Genomic DNA, 18,463 nt, shown 5'->3' with positions numbered 1-18,463 from the left:
AGCATTCATGCCTCCATCTGTGGCGGCAGAGCACAGTCATCACAGCTAGGAGCCACTGATAGCCTCCCCTTCCATGAATCTCTCCAGTCCTCTTTAAAGCCACCCCAGTTGCTGGCCATTATTGCCTCCTGAGGGAGGGAGGTTCATAGTTTAACTATATGCTGCCTTGGCCGCACTTTCTGGGGCTGGCAGGAGTTGCAACATTTGGAGGGCCAAAGGCCACCCTCTGATCCACTCTGATGGTTAGCAGACTCCAAGGGGTCAGGCAGAGATGACTTCCCCTCCCCCCATGACCTGCTGCAATCTGATCTTTTTTTCAACTGAAGATCCCAAGTTTGAACCTGGACCTTCTGAATTACAGCAAAATGCAGATGGCCAGATTTTTTGACACAAAGCTTAACTTCTCCCTGTAAAAACAAGAGAAGTAAGTTTGTGAAAACTTGTTATTTTCCCCCTCCAAGTAGGATTCTAGTTTCCTGCTTAAAAATGGAAGAGGGAATGAAGCTGAGCTGCTTATGGTTGTTTGAAGGTCCCTCTTTTCTCCCCTGGGCATTAAAAGAAAAAGGAAACTTAAGAGCCTCACCCTGAAGAATTTCAACCTGTCATTTTGCAAACAACCTATGTCAGTTTCTCACCTGTGTTGCTGGACCAGGTTCACTCACCTGGAAGAGAGTTAGCAAGAGGAATGCAATGCATCATGGGAAAATCTTCTAGTCTGTTTATAGCAGAAGATTTATTGGTGCTTTCCCTGTTTCCCCTCACCCTGCACTGCCAACTACATTAATTTGATTCAGAGCACTCTCTCTCTCCCCCCCCCCCGCACACACAGACACACTCCCGGCTGAGAAGGAGGCTCAGCTTTTCCTTCACTGGCAATGCACAGCTCTGCTTACCTCAACAGAAATGTCATCCCTCGTGGCCAAGTTCTGACTGACAGCTGCAAGTGAGGCCTGCTCAATGTCCCTGATGCATCTATTGATCCCATCTATGGAGTAGTCACACTCCCGCTGGCCCGGGGCTTTGTCTCTGGAGAATGTATGGCAGATTGTTATGTCAAGGGTGAAGGGGTGGGGTATAACCATAATTAACAAGTGGGAACTGCAACAAAATATTAAAGAACAGAGGATTCCAGCCCCTCCCCCGGTTTTCCATCTCCCCCCCCATCCTTGCCCCACCCATCAGTCTGCATTCTGTGGCTACTGAGCATGCGCCATACACATCCAATAACTCCCCCTCACAGATTCTTTTGCGCTTCTTCAATCTTTAGGATATTCCCTAGCCAGCTGATAACTCTTTCCTGAACATGGATGGTACTATTTTGCCTAAACAGGGAACGGCACTCACACCCCAAACACTGAAAATAAAGGGACTGATAATCATTCACTTTCACCCCCCTCTTCTACTAATGAGCACCCAGAGCACCGAATAGTGTACATGAGAACAATAATTATAACATATGATACAAAGAAACAATTAAAACAAACAGCATAAAACATATATCTTACATTAACATAGTACATTATCACACAGGAAAAGACCTGAAAGGGGAGTGGGGAGAGAAACATACCTCAAAGAGGGGCCTGACTGAGAGAGTATTCTAGAGGTGGGGGAAGGTCTTGACCCCTGAAGGCAGTGTGTGGTTATTGCAAAACTGGAAGCTCGGGAGCTGAGCGCAATGCTCCAGGACTCTCTCTCTGACCCCAGACACGCCTCCCACCACCCCTGATCTATGCACCTCTCAAGTGCTTTTGCCTGGCTGGGCTGCAGACTTGGAACTGTGTTACTGCCTCTTGCTTGCCTGAACAGAGGGCTGTGCATGTGCAGAAACCCCTGACTTTTGCAGTGTTTGAATGTAAAAAGGTAAAGGGACTCCTGACCATTAGGTCCAGTCGTGGCTGACTCTGGGGTTGCGGTGCTCATCTTGCTTTATTGGCCAAGGGAGCCGGCGTACAGCTTCCGGGTCATGTGGCCAGCATGACTAAGCCGCTTCTGGCAAACCAGAGCAGCACACGGAAACGCCGTTTACCTTCCCGCCAGAGCGGTACCTATTTATCTACTTGCACTTTGAGGTGCTTTCGAACTGCTAGGTTGGCAGGAGCAGGGACTGAGCAACGGGAGCTCACCCCATCACAGGGATTCGAACTGCTGGCCTTCTGATCGGCAAGTGCTAGGCTCTGTGGTTTAACCCACAGCGCCACCTGCGTCCCATTTGAATGTAGCCTACTGCATAAAAGACAAATGTCACCTCCACTGCTCCACCTGCTTTTGCCTCCACCTGCTTTTGCTGCCCACCACTGATACGTTGCCTCTGGAACGTAGTCCAAGAGGGAAAGCAGCCCTTGGGCTGAGAAAGGCTCCCTCTACTTGTTTTTACATATTCCAGCTTGCTGAAATAATAAGCATGAGCAGGGTGTGTGTTCCTGCAGAATGGGGGAACGTGATATGGAGAAAGGGGCAGAGGTGCCCACACTGCAAGTGCCTATAAAAACGAAAGGACTCACCTGATGGACGTGATGAGGCTCTTAATGGACTCGGACACGGTGTGTGAGTGCCCAGCGAGAATGGACCACGTGGGAGGGTCTTTGGGGTTGATTGCCAGTGAGCGAGCAGTTTTGATTAAAGAGGACGAGCTCTCTAGCATAGTCCGGGCAGAAGTCAGGATTGGTTCCTGTGCCCGAGAACCCTGCAAAGAGGGAAGCAGCTGGTTTTAGTTCCACAGCAACTCCCAGGTTGGGTTCAGGTGTAATAACCCCAGACTAAACCACCATGGTTTGTTGGATTAGAAATGGCATGTGAACTCATTTGCTGCCCCTTCTGTTCCTACCTTTTCTAGCACGCCTCAATTCAAGTCTTAAGGTTCCAAACCAAGAGACTATGGTTTGAGTAATCCCTGCAAACCTAGGATCAGATCATAGCTCGTTGACCTGTTTTGTCCAGGCTTTGACAATGTAGGGGTCCAGGGGTTTTGGACTCCCATCAGCCTCAGCATCCTACAATTGTGCTAGCTGAAGCTGATCCTGACCTGATCCAAATTGCACGTGGAAGAACCCCTGGAGTAGGCTATAGTTTTACTTACAAGAGTTTCACAGGAAAGGGGAGGGAGGGAGTTAAATAAAAACAATGTGAGGTTACCATGTAGCCGACATGGCAATTGGGACGTAGATCATGTAGGCAGCTTGCTTCTCTAAAGCATAGAAAAGGTGACCTTAATTGTTGTAAACAAACTTCCAAAATGCTTTGTAATGTCCTCAAAGACCAGAAAACTGGAGATCAGTTTGCAGTAAGTTAAAGACAGGCTCTGCCTCATTATAAAGTTAATTTAATACAGCACTTCTCTTACCTCAGTACTGATCTGGGCCGGGATACTGACAAACTCAGGGTTTGATGCAAAGGCTGTTAGGTTTTCCACAGCTTCAATCAAGGGAGCAGTTGCAATCCGGCACTTATTCCGGTTATCTTCTGAGAAGTCACCATCCAAGGCCTAGTGAAGAAAAATAAAAATGGGTTCGAGTGCTGTGGTGAACTTGAGAGAGAGCATCAGATTTAGATGTGGGAAGCCTGGGCTTGAATCTTCCACCTATCTGTGAAGTTCACTGGATGACAGATCCCAGCCTAACTCCATCTCACAATACAGTAAAATAGGATAACCCAGATCTTCCCATTCAGTCAGCTTGACTCCAGATTTCTGTATGATGCTTACAAGGGCCTGTCAGGTTCCCAGCTCATCACCAGAACCATTAATGAGTTCTCTGTCTATGTTTCCCCAGGAACATATCCTGCAGGTTTTTGGCTGGCTCCTGAATTCCCTGACACCCATGCAAAGCGGAGATCATGTCAGCTCCCCATAGAGGCGAGTCTTGCACCTTCATGAAACAGCTTTTGGTAAATGCCGAAGATACATCTCTTTACCCTGCCCTTTGACAGCTGAGATGTGTGTTTTAAGGACCCACACTATTCTTGCGAATGCAATATGTTTTAACAGTTTTTAATTCTGGATTTTAAATTGTTGTCACCAGCCCTAAAACCTGCTGGTGAAGGGAGGTGGGTAATAAATTTAATAATACAAATAACATACAGAGAAGCGGACACAGAGCAATGGATCCAAACTACAAGAAAGAAGATTCCACCTAAACATTAGGAAGAACTTCCTGAGAGTAAGAGCTGTTCGACAGTGGAATTTGCTGCCAAGGAGTGTGGTGGAGTCTCCTTCTTTGGAGGTCTTTAAGCAGAGGCTTGACAACCATATGTCAGGAGTGCTCTGATGGTGTTTCCTGCTTGGCAGGGGGTTGGACTCGATGGCCCTTGTGGTCTATTCCAACTCTATGATTCTATGATTCTATGAGTGTGAGCAGGGATCTGTTGAGATCCAAGAGACTCTCTAGAACACGGGTGTCAAACACAAGGCTCGCGGGCCAAATCTGGCCCGCCAGACCTCGTCATGTGGCCCGTGTAGCTGCCGCCGGCCGCCAGCCTTCACCTTTTATTCTCGCTTTTTTTTTGGACACAAGAAAGCCGCCTCTTCAGCGCATGCGCGGCAGCCTACAAGCCAGAGAGTGTCTGCCCTCTAGCGGCGCCGGCCGTTCTACACAGGAAACCTCCACTTGTTTTTATATTGAGCGCATGCCATCCTGCGATGTGACAGATCCAACGGCTGCCTGAACCCTTCTCTCCTGTACTGTAAGTACATATGATGTATGTGGGGGGGAGGGGTATGTGTGTGTGGGGGGGTAGGACCTACAGATACAACCGGCCCTTTGAGGGTGACCAAACTGCTGATGCGTCCCCCCCGATGAATTTGAGTTTGACACCCCTGCTCTAGAAGTATGGCTGGCTCTTTACTTATCTTCACTTTTTAAAAGCCACACAAATCACTCATTTTCATATTTTCAATCAGACAATAATTAGCTACTTTGCTACAAATTGAAGAAGGGATTGAGAAAGATATATTCTAATAACATTACACTTGAGATGTATATTTTCAGGACTCACCTTATTTTTATAATTTTAAGTTTATGTTTTTGTAATTTTAAGTTTTAAATATTGTGTTATTAACGATGTTTTTAAATTGCTGAATCCTGTCCTGGTACCTTGGGTTACGGGTGGGAAAATAATAATAATAATAATAATAATAATAATAATAATAATAATAATATGCTCTCTCAAATAAACGTTGGGAATTCCAAACTCTTGAACAGTTTTCTCCTTCCTCATTTTTGAAACCCGCACTTTCCCAAGAGCAAGGTCTTCTTTCTCCTGTAATGAAGACAGGAGGAACCTCCAGACGAAACAACAGAATTAAAATGTAACTCCCTGATCACTAATACATTAGGTTAATTGCATTCTAGCAGTACAGCTGTTCTCAAGCATTCCAGGAACGAGGCGGATAATGGCTCCCTAAGAGATTCAAAATGGAAGTTCCTGCGTAGGTTGCAAACTCTGTTTTCCCACAGATGAAACGACTTCCTGTAAATGACTTTTTTTTTTAAGGACCCAGAGATGAACAGTATTTAAGCCTTTGTTTGACTGAGGCTGTCTTAACAGTACAGCGGCAAGAGACTCTCATACCTTGATAGTTTTAACCAGGTTGGCAGTGCTGTTTGCCACTTCCTTTGCCGACTGGACAAAGTGCCTCTTTGCAACAGGATTGGCTGTCTTGGACGAAGCAATGCGGCAGGCATTACACAGCGCAGAAGTGTGCTTTGCCACAATGGTAGCTGCTGATAAGACCTGGAAAACGAAACATACACACATAGCTGAGGGGGCGGAAATAGAACCACAGACAGGGCCAGCCCTACCACGAGGCAGAGTGAGGCAGCCAATTCAGGCGGAAGTTGTGGAGGGGTGGGGAGTGGATAGAGTTGCGTATGCCATGAGGCCTGCCCCTCAGGTGTACAGAGGAGGATGCTGTTCCACTGCCAGTGTCAAAATAGGATAAAACAGTTTGGTGAGTTTTTGCAGGCTCCATCTTTTCCCTTTGCCTCAGGCAGCCAAATGTCTTGGGCTGGCTCAGTGATGGAATGGCTGCTCTGCTAATTCTCCATCTGTGTTCTGAAGCACCAGTGGATTAGGAAGAAAGGAACTTGAGCTCTTTTGGACCTACGATGCAGCATAGAAAGTAGACACATTTTAAAGAGCCATTTGGTTATTTAAATGTTTGGCAAAATCCTTAGCAGCTGGTCCAGGTCTCATTGCTGATTAAAAGGGCGCTGAGAGATCTAGGGAGATACCAGCAAGCTTTTTTCCTCCTTGTAGTTCAGTCCTATCCATGTCTACTCAGATGGAAGTCCCATTCAGTTTAATGGTGCTCACTCCCAGGTAAGTTGGTAGAGAATTGCTGCTTTGATTACAGATCAAAGTAAGATAAAGAGAAGACAGGAATGGCCACTGACATGTTGACAAGAGTTTTAAAAATGTTGGTTGTTCACATGCTTTATATATTTCTGTTAATGGCTGAAGGAAATGCATCTTTATATTTACAAAAAAGAGGAAAATGCATTCATTCACCTGTAAAGTACAAACAAAGCATTCCCAAACGCAATTCAGTCCAAACACATTTTAAACCTCTTTACTGGTATTCACAAATCCTTATTCTTGCCTCCCCCCCCCCAAAAAAAAAAAAAAAATCAGTGAAAGAGATACTTGGGAGAGGGAAAAATTTCCTCTGATAAATAAACTAGTGATTTTCTCCTTGGGAAATAGTTGTTAATTTTTCTCTGTTGTGTAACAGAGTCAGGAGCAATTGCTTGCTTCCATACTTTAGCAGTAGCAATAGAACTTTTTGTGCTGCAAGCTTAGTAAGAAACAGACCATAGCTGAGAGGGAAGAGCTCATGCCTTGCATACAGAAGTTCCCAAGTTCACACCCAATTAAAATATGAAGTGCTCCCCTATTTTCAGGCCACATGCAACCCAAGACTGCTATTTCTACAAAGGTGGACCTCTTACAGGCTGTGAAGCACGAGCCAGCAAAATGCCTCTGGCAACCTTGATGAAAGTTACCTGGGATGGGCTGCTTCCTGGGTCCACCAAGTTCTGACATGCCATTTGGATAGCTTGATTGGCCCTGGCAAACTGGATAGGATCAACAAGCCCCTGCTGACCCGCCTGGCTGTTGGGATCCGAGATGCCAACCAGGTAAGCGGCCTAGGCAAAAACCAAAGGCATTGTGACTACTCAGAGGTGGTTTTCAAGAAGCACACAATAAACGCCTATTAGTTAACTTGAGATCATGCAAAACCGAGAGTGGAAGAAGAGAGTCATTTTTTCATCCAATGTTCTTCCTAGACAAGGCAGGACTTGCATTCCAATTACAGGCACGGAAAAATGCAGAGAAGCCATTTAAGCATTATTTGCAAAACTGGCCTAATGCTAATGCCCACAACTAAAGTCATTCACAGGCAAATCAGCCTCTGCTGTGGTCATTCACTGGGCCAGCAGCAAGCTAGATAACTAGAAGGTTATTCATAAATACATAATAAGCACTCTAGCAGAAACTCCATCAAGACAAACACTCAAAAAGACCACCAAAGGTCCCTCCATCCTCACACTTTGCAAGCAGTTGAAACACCTTAATGCACTTGCAGAAGCTCAATGAACACTGTCACCCACCACTGCAGAAAACCTTGCTTAGTACATTAGTCACCTGAAACTCACCTGAGCTGCTGCTTCAGTGAGGCCACAAAGGGCCTTGGAAGCCACCCCAACACACTCGCCAAAGACTGGAAGGTCCCCTGTCTTGGCATTCTGAGAAATTCCAGCCATTGCCTCTCCCAGAACCTGTGGGGGGAGGAGGGGAGCAATTCAAGACTTTCAATTCAATCCTTGCTTTAGAAATCACAACACCACTTAATAACCATATGCTAATATTTACTAATACCTCATACTTCTAATAAGCCTTATTTATTAGTATCAATATTTGATAATACGCAATGCTATAAAATAAAAATATTATTCATTCATTCATATATTTTCTACAGCTCTTCATCAGAGGAATACAGAGTGGTTTACAGTATAAAAACACAAACATACATAACATAGTAACAAGCAAAAACAACACCCCCTACCTAGAAGGCACATCAAACTCAATTCACACACATTATCTCCGTAATACAATCACCTTCCTACTGATTTTATCTCCACTGTGGATCAGGAGCAACATCATCAGCTGATTGACAGGTGGGCATCCCCCACCTGCCCAAGTGGGCCACTGAAGATGGGGGGCTGGAAGACGCCAGGATCTGGCCTGCTGGCTGGAAAAAGTTCCCCTTCCCTGCTGTAGATTTTTGGAGGTTAGTTTTATGAAGGTTAGTTTCACTGCAGGTCCTTTAGCATTGCTAAAGTGTTGTTTTACACTGTTTTTCTATATAGTGTTTTTACTACTATTAGCAGCCTGGACTCTCTTTGGGGAGGGAGGGTGGACTGTACTTTTGACATAACTGCTAAAAAATCTCCTTGTTTTTGGATGTTGGAGAAAGCTGTAGCTCCAGGATTTTGCTCCCCCCCCCACTCACCTGCCAGGAGGCTCCAGTACCCCACTTCAGGGAGTGCTAAATATGACTTATTACAACTGGTCATGAAACCGAACATGCAGATGGAAAGAAAATACAATGGCTACCTTGGAGTTTTCCATAACACCTTCAATGCAGTCAAAATAAGAGAGGTCGCTAACAGGTTCGTTGGGGTTTTCCAGCATTTCTTTAACCGTCTGAAAATAAGAGGGGCACAAGTGATGGTTGGCAATGCAGTCAAAATCCTAGACCATGAAGCCCTTGCTGCACCTTCTTAGGGTGCTTGGGTGAGCTGATTAAGCAAAGCCCTTCTTGGAATGGGAATGAATCCATTTCAAATATACTGCTTTGAAATGAAAACCAGCTTTTTGTGCCTGGTTTGTTATATTTATTAGAATGTTGAATTGCAGTTTTATGGATTGATTTTAGTTTTGTTCCCTGCTTTGTATGATACCCCCTCCCAATAAAAGCAGCATATGTGTATTTAAATAACTTCCCTTCTTTTGTCTGTATATCTCTGGGTTGGTTGCAGGAAGAAATAAAATTATCACATATGTGGTCAACAATATTAACATTTTTGACACTTTGATCAGGCCCCTTCTCTGGCTGGAAGAATACATGCAAGGTGACTCTTATCTTCCAGGCAGTTATCCTGGAAAAAACCTCACTGGCTCACTTCAGCCTCCAGTGTGTTAAGTTACAAGGAATGCCTGAGGTTTGCTGAATGTCAACATTCCCAAATGAATCTGGCAAAGTGAATCTGCCCCAAAGTGGAGAAAAGTAAAGCTAATTTCAGAAATTAACAATAATGCCAACCACTATTGGCATTAACATGTGAATCTGCACATGTGAGTGACAATAAACTGAGAACAGGCACTGTAATGAATATATAAATATCCAAGAACTTAACAAATAGAATATTTTATCTGTTTCATCCAGGGGAAAGGGCATCAGGGAAACCCAGCCTTGAGTTCCCAGAGGCAGATGGGACAAAAACTCCCAGCAGTCCCAGCAAACATGGTGACCAGGGGTCAGGGATGATGGGACTTGGAGTCCAGCAACATGAGGAGCTCAATGATGGGGAAGGTTGATGTCAACAATAGTGTGGCCACTATCACAAATCAATGGAAACAAAACAGGATCTTTGAATGATACTAGCTGAGAACAAAGCTACGCAGCTAATACAGTTTAGTATTCACTGTCTACGGAAGTAAGAGATGTAAAGTTCCCTGGGTTGTAGCAGTCAAGCTGTGGCAATCGAGCCGTCAAAAAATCATGGCAGCCAAGCTTTGATGTTTTATCACTTGATCCACCAGGACTCTTGTTTATTTTTATTTTTTATAATATTTTTTATTAGTTTTACAAAAGTTTTTATAACAAACAAACACAAAAAAAAACAAACAAACAAACAAAGAAGTGTGGTTTCATAATGTCATTTCGTAGACTTCTTTCCTCGGACTTCCCCATACCTCCCCTTTCTGCATCCTCATGTCCAAATTTTACAGCAACTTATACATATTTTTCCAACTCTAATTTATTATAGTCCTTTCTTATTCTAATCTTATATTACTGCAACCCTTTATCTCTGTCGAATCTCGACATTCTAAACTTCCTCAAGTTTATAATGGTCCTTAAGATAAATCTTGAATTTCTTCCAATCTTCTTCCGCAGTCTCCTTCCCCTGGTCTCGAATTCTGCTCGTCATTTCCGCCAAAGTCATGTAGTCAATCACTTTCATCTGCCATTCTTCCACGGTGGGTAGATCTTGTGTCTTCCAATACTTTGCTATCAATATTCTTGCTGCTGTTGTTGCATACATAAAGAAAGTTCTATCTTTTTTTTGCACCAATTGGCCGACAATGCCCAAGAGAAAGGCCTCTGGTTTCTTAAGAAAGGTATATTTAAATACCTTTTTCATTTCATTGTATATCATCTCCCAAAAGACCTTAATCTTCGGGCACGTCCACCAAAGATGATAAAAAGTACCTTCAGTTTCTTTACATTTCCAACATTTATTGTCGGGCAAATGATAAATTTTTGCCAGCTTGACTGGGGTCATGTACCACCTGTAAACCATTTTCATTACATTTTCCTTTAAGGCACTACATGCCGTAAATTTAATTCCGGTGTTCCACAACCTTTCCCAGTCAGCTGACATTATATTATGACCGATGTCCTGTGCCCATTTAATCATGGCTGATTTAACTACTTCATCTTGTGTATTCCATTTTAACAGCAAGTTATACATTCTTGACAGATTCTTAGTATTGGGTTCTAACAATTCTGTCTCAAGTTTTGATTTTTCCACCTGGAAGCCAATTTTCCTGTCTTGTTTAAAAACCTCCGTTATTTGGTAATAGTGGAGCCAATCTTGTACTTTGGGTTTTAGGTTTTCATGGCTCTTTAGTTTCAGTCTCTCTCCATCTTGTTCTAGAATCTCACAATACTTTGGCCATCCGACCTCCATATTGAGTTTCTTGTGGGCCTTCGCCTCTAAAGGTGACAACCATCTAGGGGTTTTATTTTCCAGCAAGTCTTTATATCTCATCCAAACATTGAACAGCGCTTTCCTTACAATGTGATTTTTAAAGGCACTATGCACTTTAATTTTATCATACCATAAATATGCATGCCAACCAAATGCATTATTAAAACCTTCTAAGTCCAAGATATCTGTATTCTCGAGGAGCATCCACTCTTTCAGCCAGCAGAATGCTGCTGCTTCATAATACAATTTTAAGTCCGGCAGGGCAAATCCCCCTCTTTCTTTTGCATCTGTTAATATTTTATATTTTATCCTGGGCTTTTTGCCCTGCCAGACAAATTTCGCGATATCTTTCTGCCACCTCTTGAAACAGTCCATCTTGTCAAGTATTTGCAAAGTTTGAAACAAAAATAACATTCTAGGCAATACATTCATCTTAATTACTGCAATTCGGCCTAACATTGATAATCTCAAGTTTGACCATATTTCTAGATCTTTTTTGATTTCTGTCCAACATTTTTCATAGTTGTCCTTATACAAATTCAAATTTTTAGATGTTAGGTTAACCCCTAGGTATTTCACCTTCTTAGTCACCGTCAAACCCGTCTCTTCTTGAAACTTGTTCTTTTCTATATCTGTCAAATTTTTCCCTAGGACTTTAGTTTTTTGTTTATTCAACTTAAATCCGGCTACCTGGCCAAATTGTTGGATTATCTCCAACACCTTTTTCGTACTAGTGTATGGCTCTTGTAAAGTCAGGACTAAATCATCTGCGAAAGCCCTTAACTTGTAATGTTTTGCTCCGACCTGTACCCCTTTAACCTGCTGGTCATTTCTAATCATATTCAGCAAAACCTCCAGGACAGAAATAAAAAGCAATGGGGAAATTGGGCATCCCTGTCGTGTTCCTTTTTCTATCTTAAGTTCCTCCGTTATCACATTATTTACAATCAACTTAGCTTTTTGTTCAGAGTATATTGCACCCACACCATTCTCAAAACCTTGTCCTACCCCCATCCCATGAAGATTCTTTTTCATAAAACTCCAAGAAATGTTGTCAAAGGCTTTCTCCGCGTCCACAAATATCAAAACTGCTTTGGTGTTTATATTCACCTCTAACTTTTCCAAAATGTCTATTATAATCCTAACATTGTCTGAGAGGTGTCTCTTTGGGAGAAAGCCTGCTTGGTCTCTGTGGATCTTTTCCATCAATACTCTTTTAAATCTTTTTGCTAAAATGTCTGCAAAAATTTTGTAATCCACATTGAGTAACGAGATTGGGCGGTAGTTCTTCAATTGAGTCTTTTCAGTCTCTGTCTTTGGTATGAGTGAAATATATGCTTCCTTCCACGATTCGGGTGCCTTTTTTCCCTCTAAGATCTCATTACAGACATCCTTTAACGGTTGAATCAGCCATTCCTTTAGCGATTTGTAATATCTGGAAGTCAAGCCATCTGGTCCTGGAGATTTGCCCAATTGCATGTCCTGAATGGCACCCTCTATCTCTTGTTCTGATATTCTCTGGTTTAAGTCCACCTTACTTTGAGGGGAGATTTTTTGTAATCCATATTTGTTAAGGAATTTATCTATATCTTCTTCATTTTGTGCTCCTTGAGAATAGAGTTTTTTAAAATAACTCACGAAACAGTTTCTTATTTCATTTGGTTTAGATATAGTCCTTCCATCCACTTCTAAACTTGTAACTGTATTTAATTTCTGTCTTTTCTTAAGTTGCCATGCCAAAAGCTTGCCACATTTGTCTGCCGACTCAAATGACTTTTGTCTCATTTGCTTTATTTTCCACTCTATCTCTTGGTTCATCAATTCCATATATTGTGTTTGATATAATTTAATCTCCCTCAAAATCTCCTGGGACTTTGGTTTTGACCTTAATTTTCTCTCTCCTTCTTTTATCTTTTCCAAAATTTTTTCTCTTTTCTCATTCTGCCTTCTCCTCTTTATTGAGTTTTGTTGAATCAAAAACCCTCGCATCACAGCTTTGCTTGCGTCCCAGACCACTCTTTTTTCCACATTGCCCCTTAGATTGATTTCGAAATAGTCCTTTAAAGTTTTTTGGGCCTTCAAGTGGAATTCTCTATCTCGAAACAGGGTGTCATTCATTCTCCACCTAAACTGACCAGTTGTTGTAAGTTTCATTTCCATCTTCACGGCGTTATGGTCGGAGCAGGTTTTTGGGCAGATCTCTACCGTCTTAATCCTCGGAGCCATTCCACTAGTGATCCAAATTTGATCAATTCTGGTCCAGGTCATCTGTGCTTGGGAGAAAAAGGTTCCCTCTCTTTCAAGAGGGTTCCTTGTTCTCCAAATGTCTATTAGGTCCATGTTCTCGGTCATTTCAAAAAAAGTCTTAGGGAGTCTCCCATCTTTAGTGAGTATCAGTCTTTGTGTCTTGTCCATATTTGTAGAAACTACACCATTCATATCTCCCATAATTATCATATTGTAATCCAAATAGTCCATCAGAGTTTCATGAAGTTTTTTAAAGAATTCCGCTTTACCTTCATTTGGTGCGTAAATCCCAATTATCAAAAATTTTTCTCCTTGTACTTGTATCTCCACCGCTAAATATCTTCCTTCTTCATCTTTAAAGATCATTTTTGGAGCCCATTTCTCTTTTACATAGATCACAACTCCTCTTTTTTTCACTTTATCCGACGAGATAAATTCTTGTCCCAATTTTTTATTCATAAGTAGTCTCCTGTGGGCTCTAGTTATGTGAGTTTCCTGTAAGCAAGTCACGTCCAGTTGTTCTCTGTACAAAATATGGAATACTTGTCGTCTCTTCAAAGGCATGTTCATCCCATTACAATTCCAACTGAGGAATTGCAGGGCCATCTTGTTATTTTTCTGGTATTCCTCCAACTGCTCCCAATTGTTGTTCCTCCTCTGTTGGTAGTGGAAGGTTCTGTCCAAACGAAAGGTTCAAGATGTCTATTACACCCTTTTGCTCAGCAATTGGGTCTACAGTTCCTTTCTGTAAATCTTCTTGATTTTTATGCAAGAACCTGTCTTTATCCTGTATCGTCTTTATTTTAACCTTCTTTCCCCTGTAGTCAAAGGACAGTCCCTGTGGGAATTCCCACCTAAAACGAATATCGTTCTTCTTGAGCAAGTAGACCAGGTCCTTATAAAAAGCTCTCAAGTCCAGGATATGTTTGGGGATATCTTTAAAAATCTGTATCGGTGAATTTCCAATTTGTAAGGCTTTTTCAAAATGCAGTCTTAGTATTTTATCTCTTTCCTCCTTTGATCTCAAGGTAATCAAGCAGTCTCTCGGTACCTTTCTATTTTGTCTTCTGCCCAATCTGAAAGCCGTTGTAATTTGGATTTCGTCTTCCTCTAGATCTTCCCAGGCATCTGCAAACTCCTTCATTAAAAAGTCTGTAAGGTTATCTCCTTCATCCTCTGGAATTGATCGTAATTTCAAATTCCTTTCTTTTCTTTGTAGTTCCCACAATGCCAGAGTTTCGTCGTGATCATAAACCTTTTTGGCAATCGGTTCTAATTTTTCCTGCGTCTCTCCAGCAATAGTTCTAGCTTCCTCCGCAATTTGACGTGTGGCAGAGTTCTCTTGCGTAAGCTTGTTTATAGATTCTGTGTTCAAGTCAAGTCTAGCTGTCAAGTCTGTCAATTTCTGTGAATTCTCTGTCAATTTCTTAGTATTCTCTGCCGTTTGCTTTGTCAAATTCTCCAGGGATTGGTTTATCTTGAGAAGGGCTTGCGATACTGCATCCATGGAGACTGCTGCACCTCTTTCTTGTCCTGTTGTCACTGTAGATGTTATTCCTGAGATCGAGCCTCTTTTCTTAAGTTGCTGTAGCTGCTTTGTCTTTGCTCTCGTGGTTATCTCGTCTGCTGGGCCACTCATGTCCCAAGGTCGTTTCCCACAGGAGCCTTCACCAAAAGGAAAATTCCACTGTCTCAAAGCGTAGCAACTTTCAGTTTACCCTCTAGAGGGAGCAAATCAGAATGTCCGCAAACCGAAATTACGAGTATTTATAACACAAATTTATCAGGAGGCTCCTATATGTATATTGCAGCACTTTCCCAATAGATAAAGTCCCAGCCTTCCCTGATAAATTGTATCCACCAAGTCCCAAAACTTTGTATCAAATAAACAGTAAAGCTTCCACTTTGTAACCTTCACAAGAATTTTAAAGTCAGTTCAGTGTTCCTTTGTTTTATGAGCAGTTCGTACCAGGTTGGGGGCTGCAGAAGTTTTCCTTTTCCGTTAAATTAATCATGCAGCTTGTAAAGTCACTTTTTCCTCCCCTCTGCCCTGCAAGCTGGAGGGGATGATCAAAGTCCAAATGTCGGATTCAGGCAATTAAGAACAATTTTCCCTTACGGATGCAGCTTAATAACTTTCGTTGCTTCGATTGTCATGCAGTCGGGGGAAGGCAGACTTCCTTAATTTTTGCCTTCCCCGTTTTCAGCCTAATTTCAAATAATTTTGACACGAATACAGGTTCAGTCTTACTCACGGGTCCTTTTTGTCCAGATTGTTTAGGAAGGGAATCGACGCTCTCCACTAATGGCGACGCGGCTTCACTCTGCGGGCTGGGTAGCGATTCTCAGCACCGCGCTCCCCCGTTGTCGTTCCGGAGCCTTTAAAAAGGCTCTTTCTGCGGTAAAGAGGGGGCGCTTCGGGTGCCCACCGAATCTCCTTGTTCACAGGATCCGTTCCTGTGATTTTAGGGGTCCCCCGCTTGCCGAAGCGGGTCAGACCCGAACTCGCAGAGCCTTCCTCTCTCCGGAGCTCGGAGAGAGAGCAGCCATTAGCGCTGGCGCCGAACCGGAAGTCCTCCAGGACTCTTGTTTAGACAGTTAGCCTGGCAGACTCAAGTGCCAGCCTGCTGAGCGTTCAGTCAGCTGACTAGCAAGCAACTCTCCAAGTCCTGATGGGGCAAGATTTGAGGACAGCCACAAACACCCTTAATCACGAAAGCTTTGCCAGTCATATCACCCAAGAACAGTGAGCCTGCAATCAAGTGGAGACCTACCTCCAGTTCCCGGAGAGCGTTGTCACACTCTTTTTGGCCCGGCGCTTGCTGAGTACACAAAGTGATGAGCTGATTTATACTCTCAGTCACAGCCCTAGAAGAGACATGCACATCTCAGAGACCAACAATGTGGGTAATCAGAGTAGATCACAGGTGGACCTGCTATGAGGTAGCCGGCTTGATTAGAGAAGCAAGTGGCAACCCACCACCACCCTGCCAGAAAAGTTTAAGAAATTAAGATGCATGGTACCCAAGAGCAGCCAAATTATTTTTGAATTGGCAGTAAGAAATCAATAATTATAAACGACACCCAAAATCAACTGCCTGAGGCATCTGCCTAATTCTGTCTAACGGTAGGGCAGGCTCTAAACAGAGTTCTCAAAATAAGCTAGTAAAAGTCTCCTAAAATTCTCTTCCACTAGTAAAACCAATCAGCCAATTAATACCAATATCAATTTTTAAAGATAAAACAAACCAGAAAATATCTCTCTAATCCAGGAAACAACCCCCACAACCCAAAGCTGCATCTCTCTAGTGGGAAAAAGGAACAGTTTACAAAAAGCAAGGCAAGGAGGCACAATGCCTGATTGAGAGGCAAACAGTCCATGGGAGGTTACTGTTTTTATTTGTTGCTATGGCATGTATTTTTGTGTATTTATATTGTAAAAAGCCCTGTGATCCTTGTATGAAGGGCGATATAGAAATTTTATAAATAATAAAAATAAAATTATCCTCAGGGCTACTTCTGTAATGGCACTGCCTCCACTGGCAGGTTTTGTTTTGCACTGTACAGATGACAGCAGAAGCAAAGCCCCCCTTGATGAACAAAGGTGGCAGGGGGTTCCCGTAGCTGGGGCCATTCAGATGTTTTGAACTACAAATCCCACCGGGCCTAGCCAGTACAAAGCTGGGACTGATGGGAGTTGTAGTTCAAAACATTTGAAAGTACCAGCTTGTGGAAAGCTGACATACAGAAAGGCCACTTCTAAGGCATGTGGGTCCCATCTAAAACAGATCTATATATTCCCTGATTTCCTTCCTCCCATTTGTTTGATTAGGAGCCCTCGGAAGGGAGGGCTGGTGGTGCTCACCTGGCATTCTAACATGGGGGGGGGGGGGTAACAATGACTAACCAGGAGAGAGCGGGAGAGGACCAGGGCACCAGGGAGTAAATGCACCAGTGGAGCTGATCCTGCTGGGAGGTTAGGTAAGCAGCAGTGGCCCTCCCTGCTGACCACTCCTGGGTTTTATGTTCATTTGGAAAACAGAAGCTACTCAGGTGAACTGCACTTCTGCCTTGGCCCTTACCTTGCAGCTGCTGCCAAGAGGTTCTTGGCATTGGGAGCACCGGGATCCACCGAGAGAGACTTGGCAGCCAGAAGCAACTTGCTGGAAGCCATGGAGATGTTCTTGAGGTTCCCAATGACTTGAATTTGGTCCTCCTTTGTCTGTAAGGCCAAAGAGGCAAATCATGGCATGGATTTAGGGCAAGGGAAGGCAGCAAGGAGGCTAAGCTCTGAGTTACTCTCCATGCAAAGACAAAAGGAGTCGCATCCAAGCCCCTGATGCTGTGACAAGAGGGGGCCTTTGCGGAAAAAGTGGTGGTTGGGGGGAGGGGAGTGCTTTAAAATCAACTTGTTGAAGAGGCAACTTGTTTGGCGAGCAGCAGAGAGGGCCGCTCACTCTGCACCACAGGCTACACTGGAAATTATAGCAAGTGCTAAAAGGTCTGCAGCTAATTTGCATGACTTGACTGCAAGGGCTTAATTAGCATCTCATTTCCATGAGCACGACAAGATGTCAAGCGACCATGGGTGGGTGCGCAGCTGTTAATGTTGGCAGGCCTGCTAGACAGGGAAGGGCAGAGCGGTCTTTGCTCAATACACAGGGAGGTTCTGGCCGACTCAGAGCTTGGAGCAGGTGGCCCTGGATAAACCAAGACATACTTTGTCACTCAGCTGCCGGCCCAGACAATAGCAGAGCGAATGAGGGCTGTGCTGATGAAGCAACACCTTTGAGATCTGTGGACTGGAGCTCTCAAGCAAAGGCAGAGGACAGGCTGGTTACTCTCATGCTGCCCTTTGCTGAGAAGAACTTTTCCTTGCTGCTGCTGTTCCTTAGGGAAAAGGGTCAGAAAAGGGCAACCAAAATGATCCAGGGGGTGGAGCAACTCCCTATGGGGAAATGTTGCAGCATATGAGACCTTTTAGTTTAGAGAAAAGATGTGTCATGTTTAGAAAGTTATGCATGGCACAGAGAAAGTGAAAAGAGAAAGGTTTTTCTCTCTCTCTCATAACATTAGGACTCGTGGACATCCAAAGAGGTTGAATGCTGGAAGATTCGGGACAGGTGAAAAGAACGACTCCTTCATGCAGCCCGTAGTTAATCTATGGAACTCGCTCCCACAGGAGGCGGTGGTGGCCACCAACTTAGATGGCTTTAAAGGAG

General features: G+C 43.5%; 1 protein-coding gene across 5 annotated transcripts in view; it reads right to left on the bottom strand.

Moving 5' to 3' along the window:
- Nucleotides 1–18,463, bottom strand: part of TLN2 (talin 2) — a 187,777-nt gene that overhangs the window by 35,050 nt on the left and 134,264 nt on the right. For all 5 annotated transcript variants that reach the window (XM_082197996.1, XM_082197998.1, XM_082197994.1 and 2 more), the window contains exons 30-38: nt 17,324–17,463; nt 16,016–16,109; nt 8,614–8,703; nt 7,653–7,775; nt 6,999–7,142; nt 5,566–5,727; nt 3,341–3,481; nt 2,502–2,683; nt 894–1,026 (exon numbers count right to left, since the gene is read on the bottom strand). In XM_082197996.1, the coding sequence (XP_082054122.1) occupies nt 894–1,026; nt 2,502–2,683; nt 3,341–3,481; nt 5,566–5,727; nt 6,999–7,142; nt 7,653–7,775; nt 8,614–8,703; nt 16,016–16,109; nt 17,324–17,463 (1,209 nt within the window). The remainder of the gene's footprint in view (nt 1–893; nt 1,027–2,501; nt 2,684–3,340; nt 3,482–5,565; nt 5,728–6,998; nt 7,143–7,652; nt 7,776–8,613; nt 8,704–16,015; nt 16,110–17,323; nt 17,464–18,463) is intronic.

Source organism: Podarcis vaucheri, assembly GCF_965113315.1.
Source record: "Podarcis vaucheri genome assembly, chromosome: 14".
NCBI lineage: Eukaryota > Metazoa > Chordata > Lepidosauria > Squamata > Lacertidae > Podarcis > Podarcis vaucheri.
Note: the sequence above shows the minus strand (reverse complement) of the source record. Positions and strands in the feature narration are given on the sequence as shown.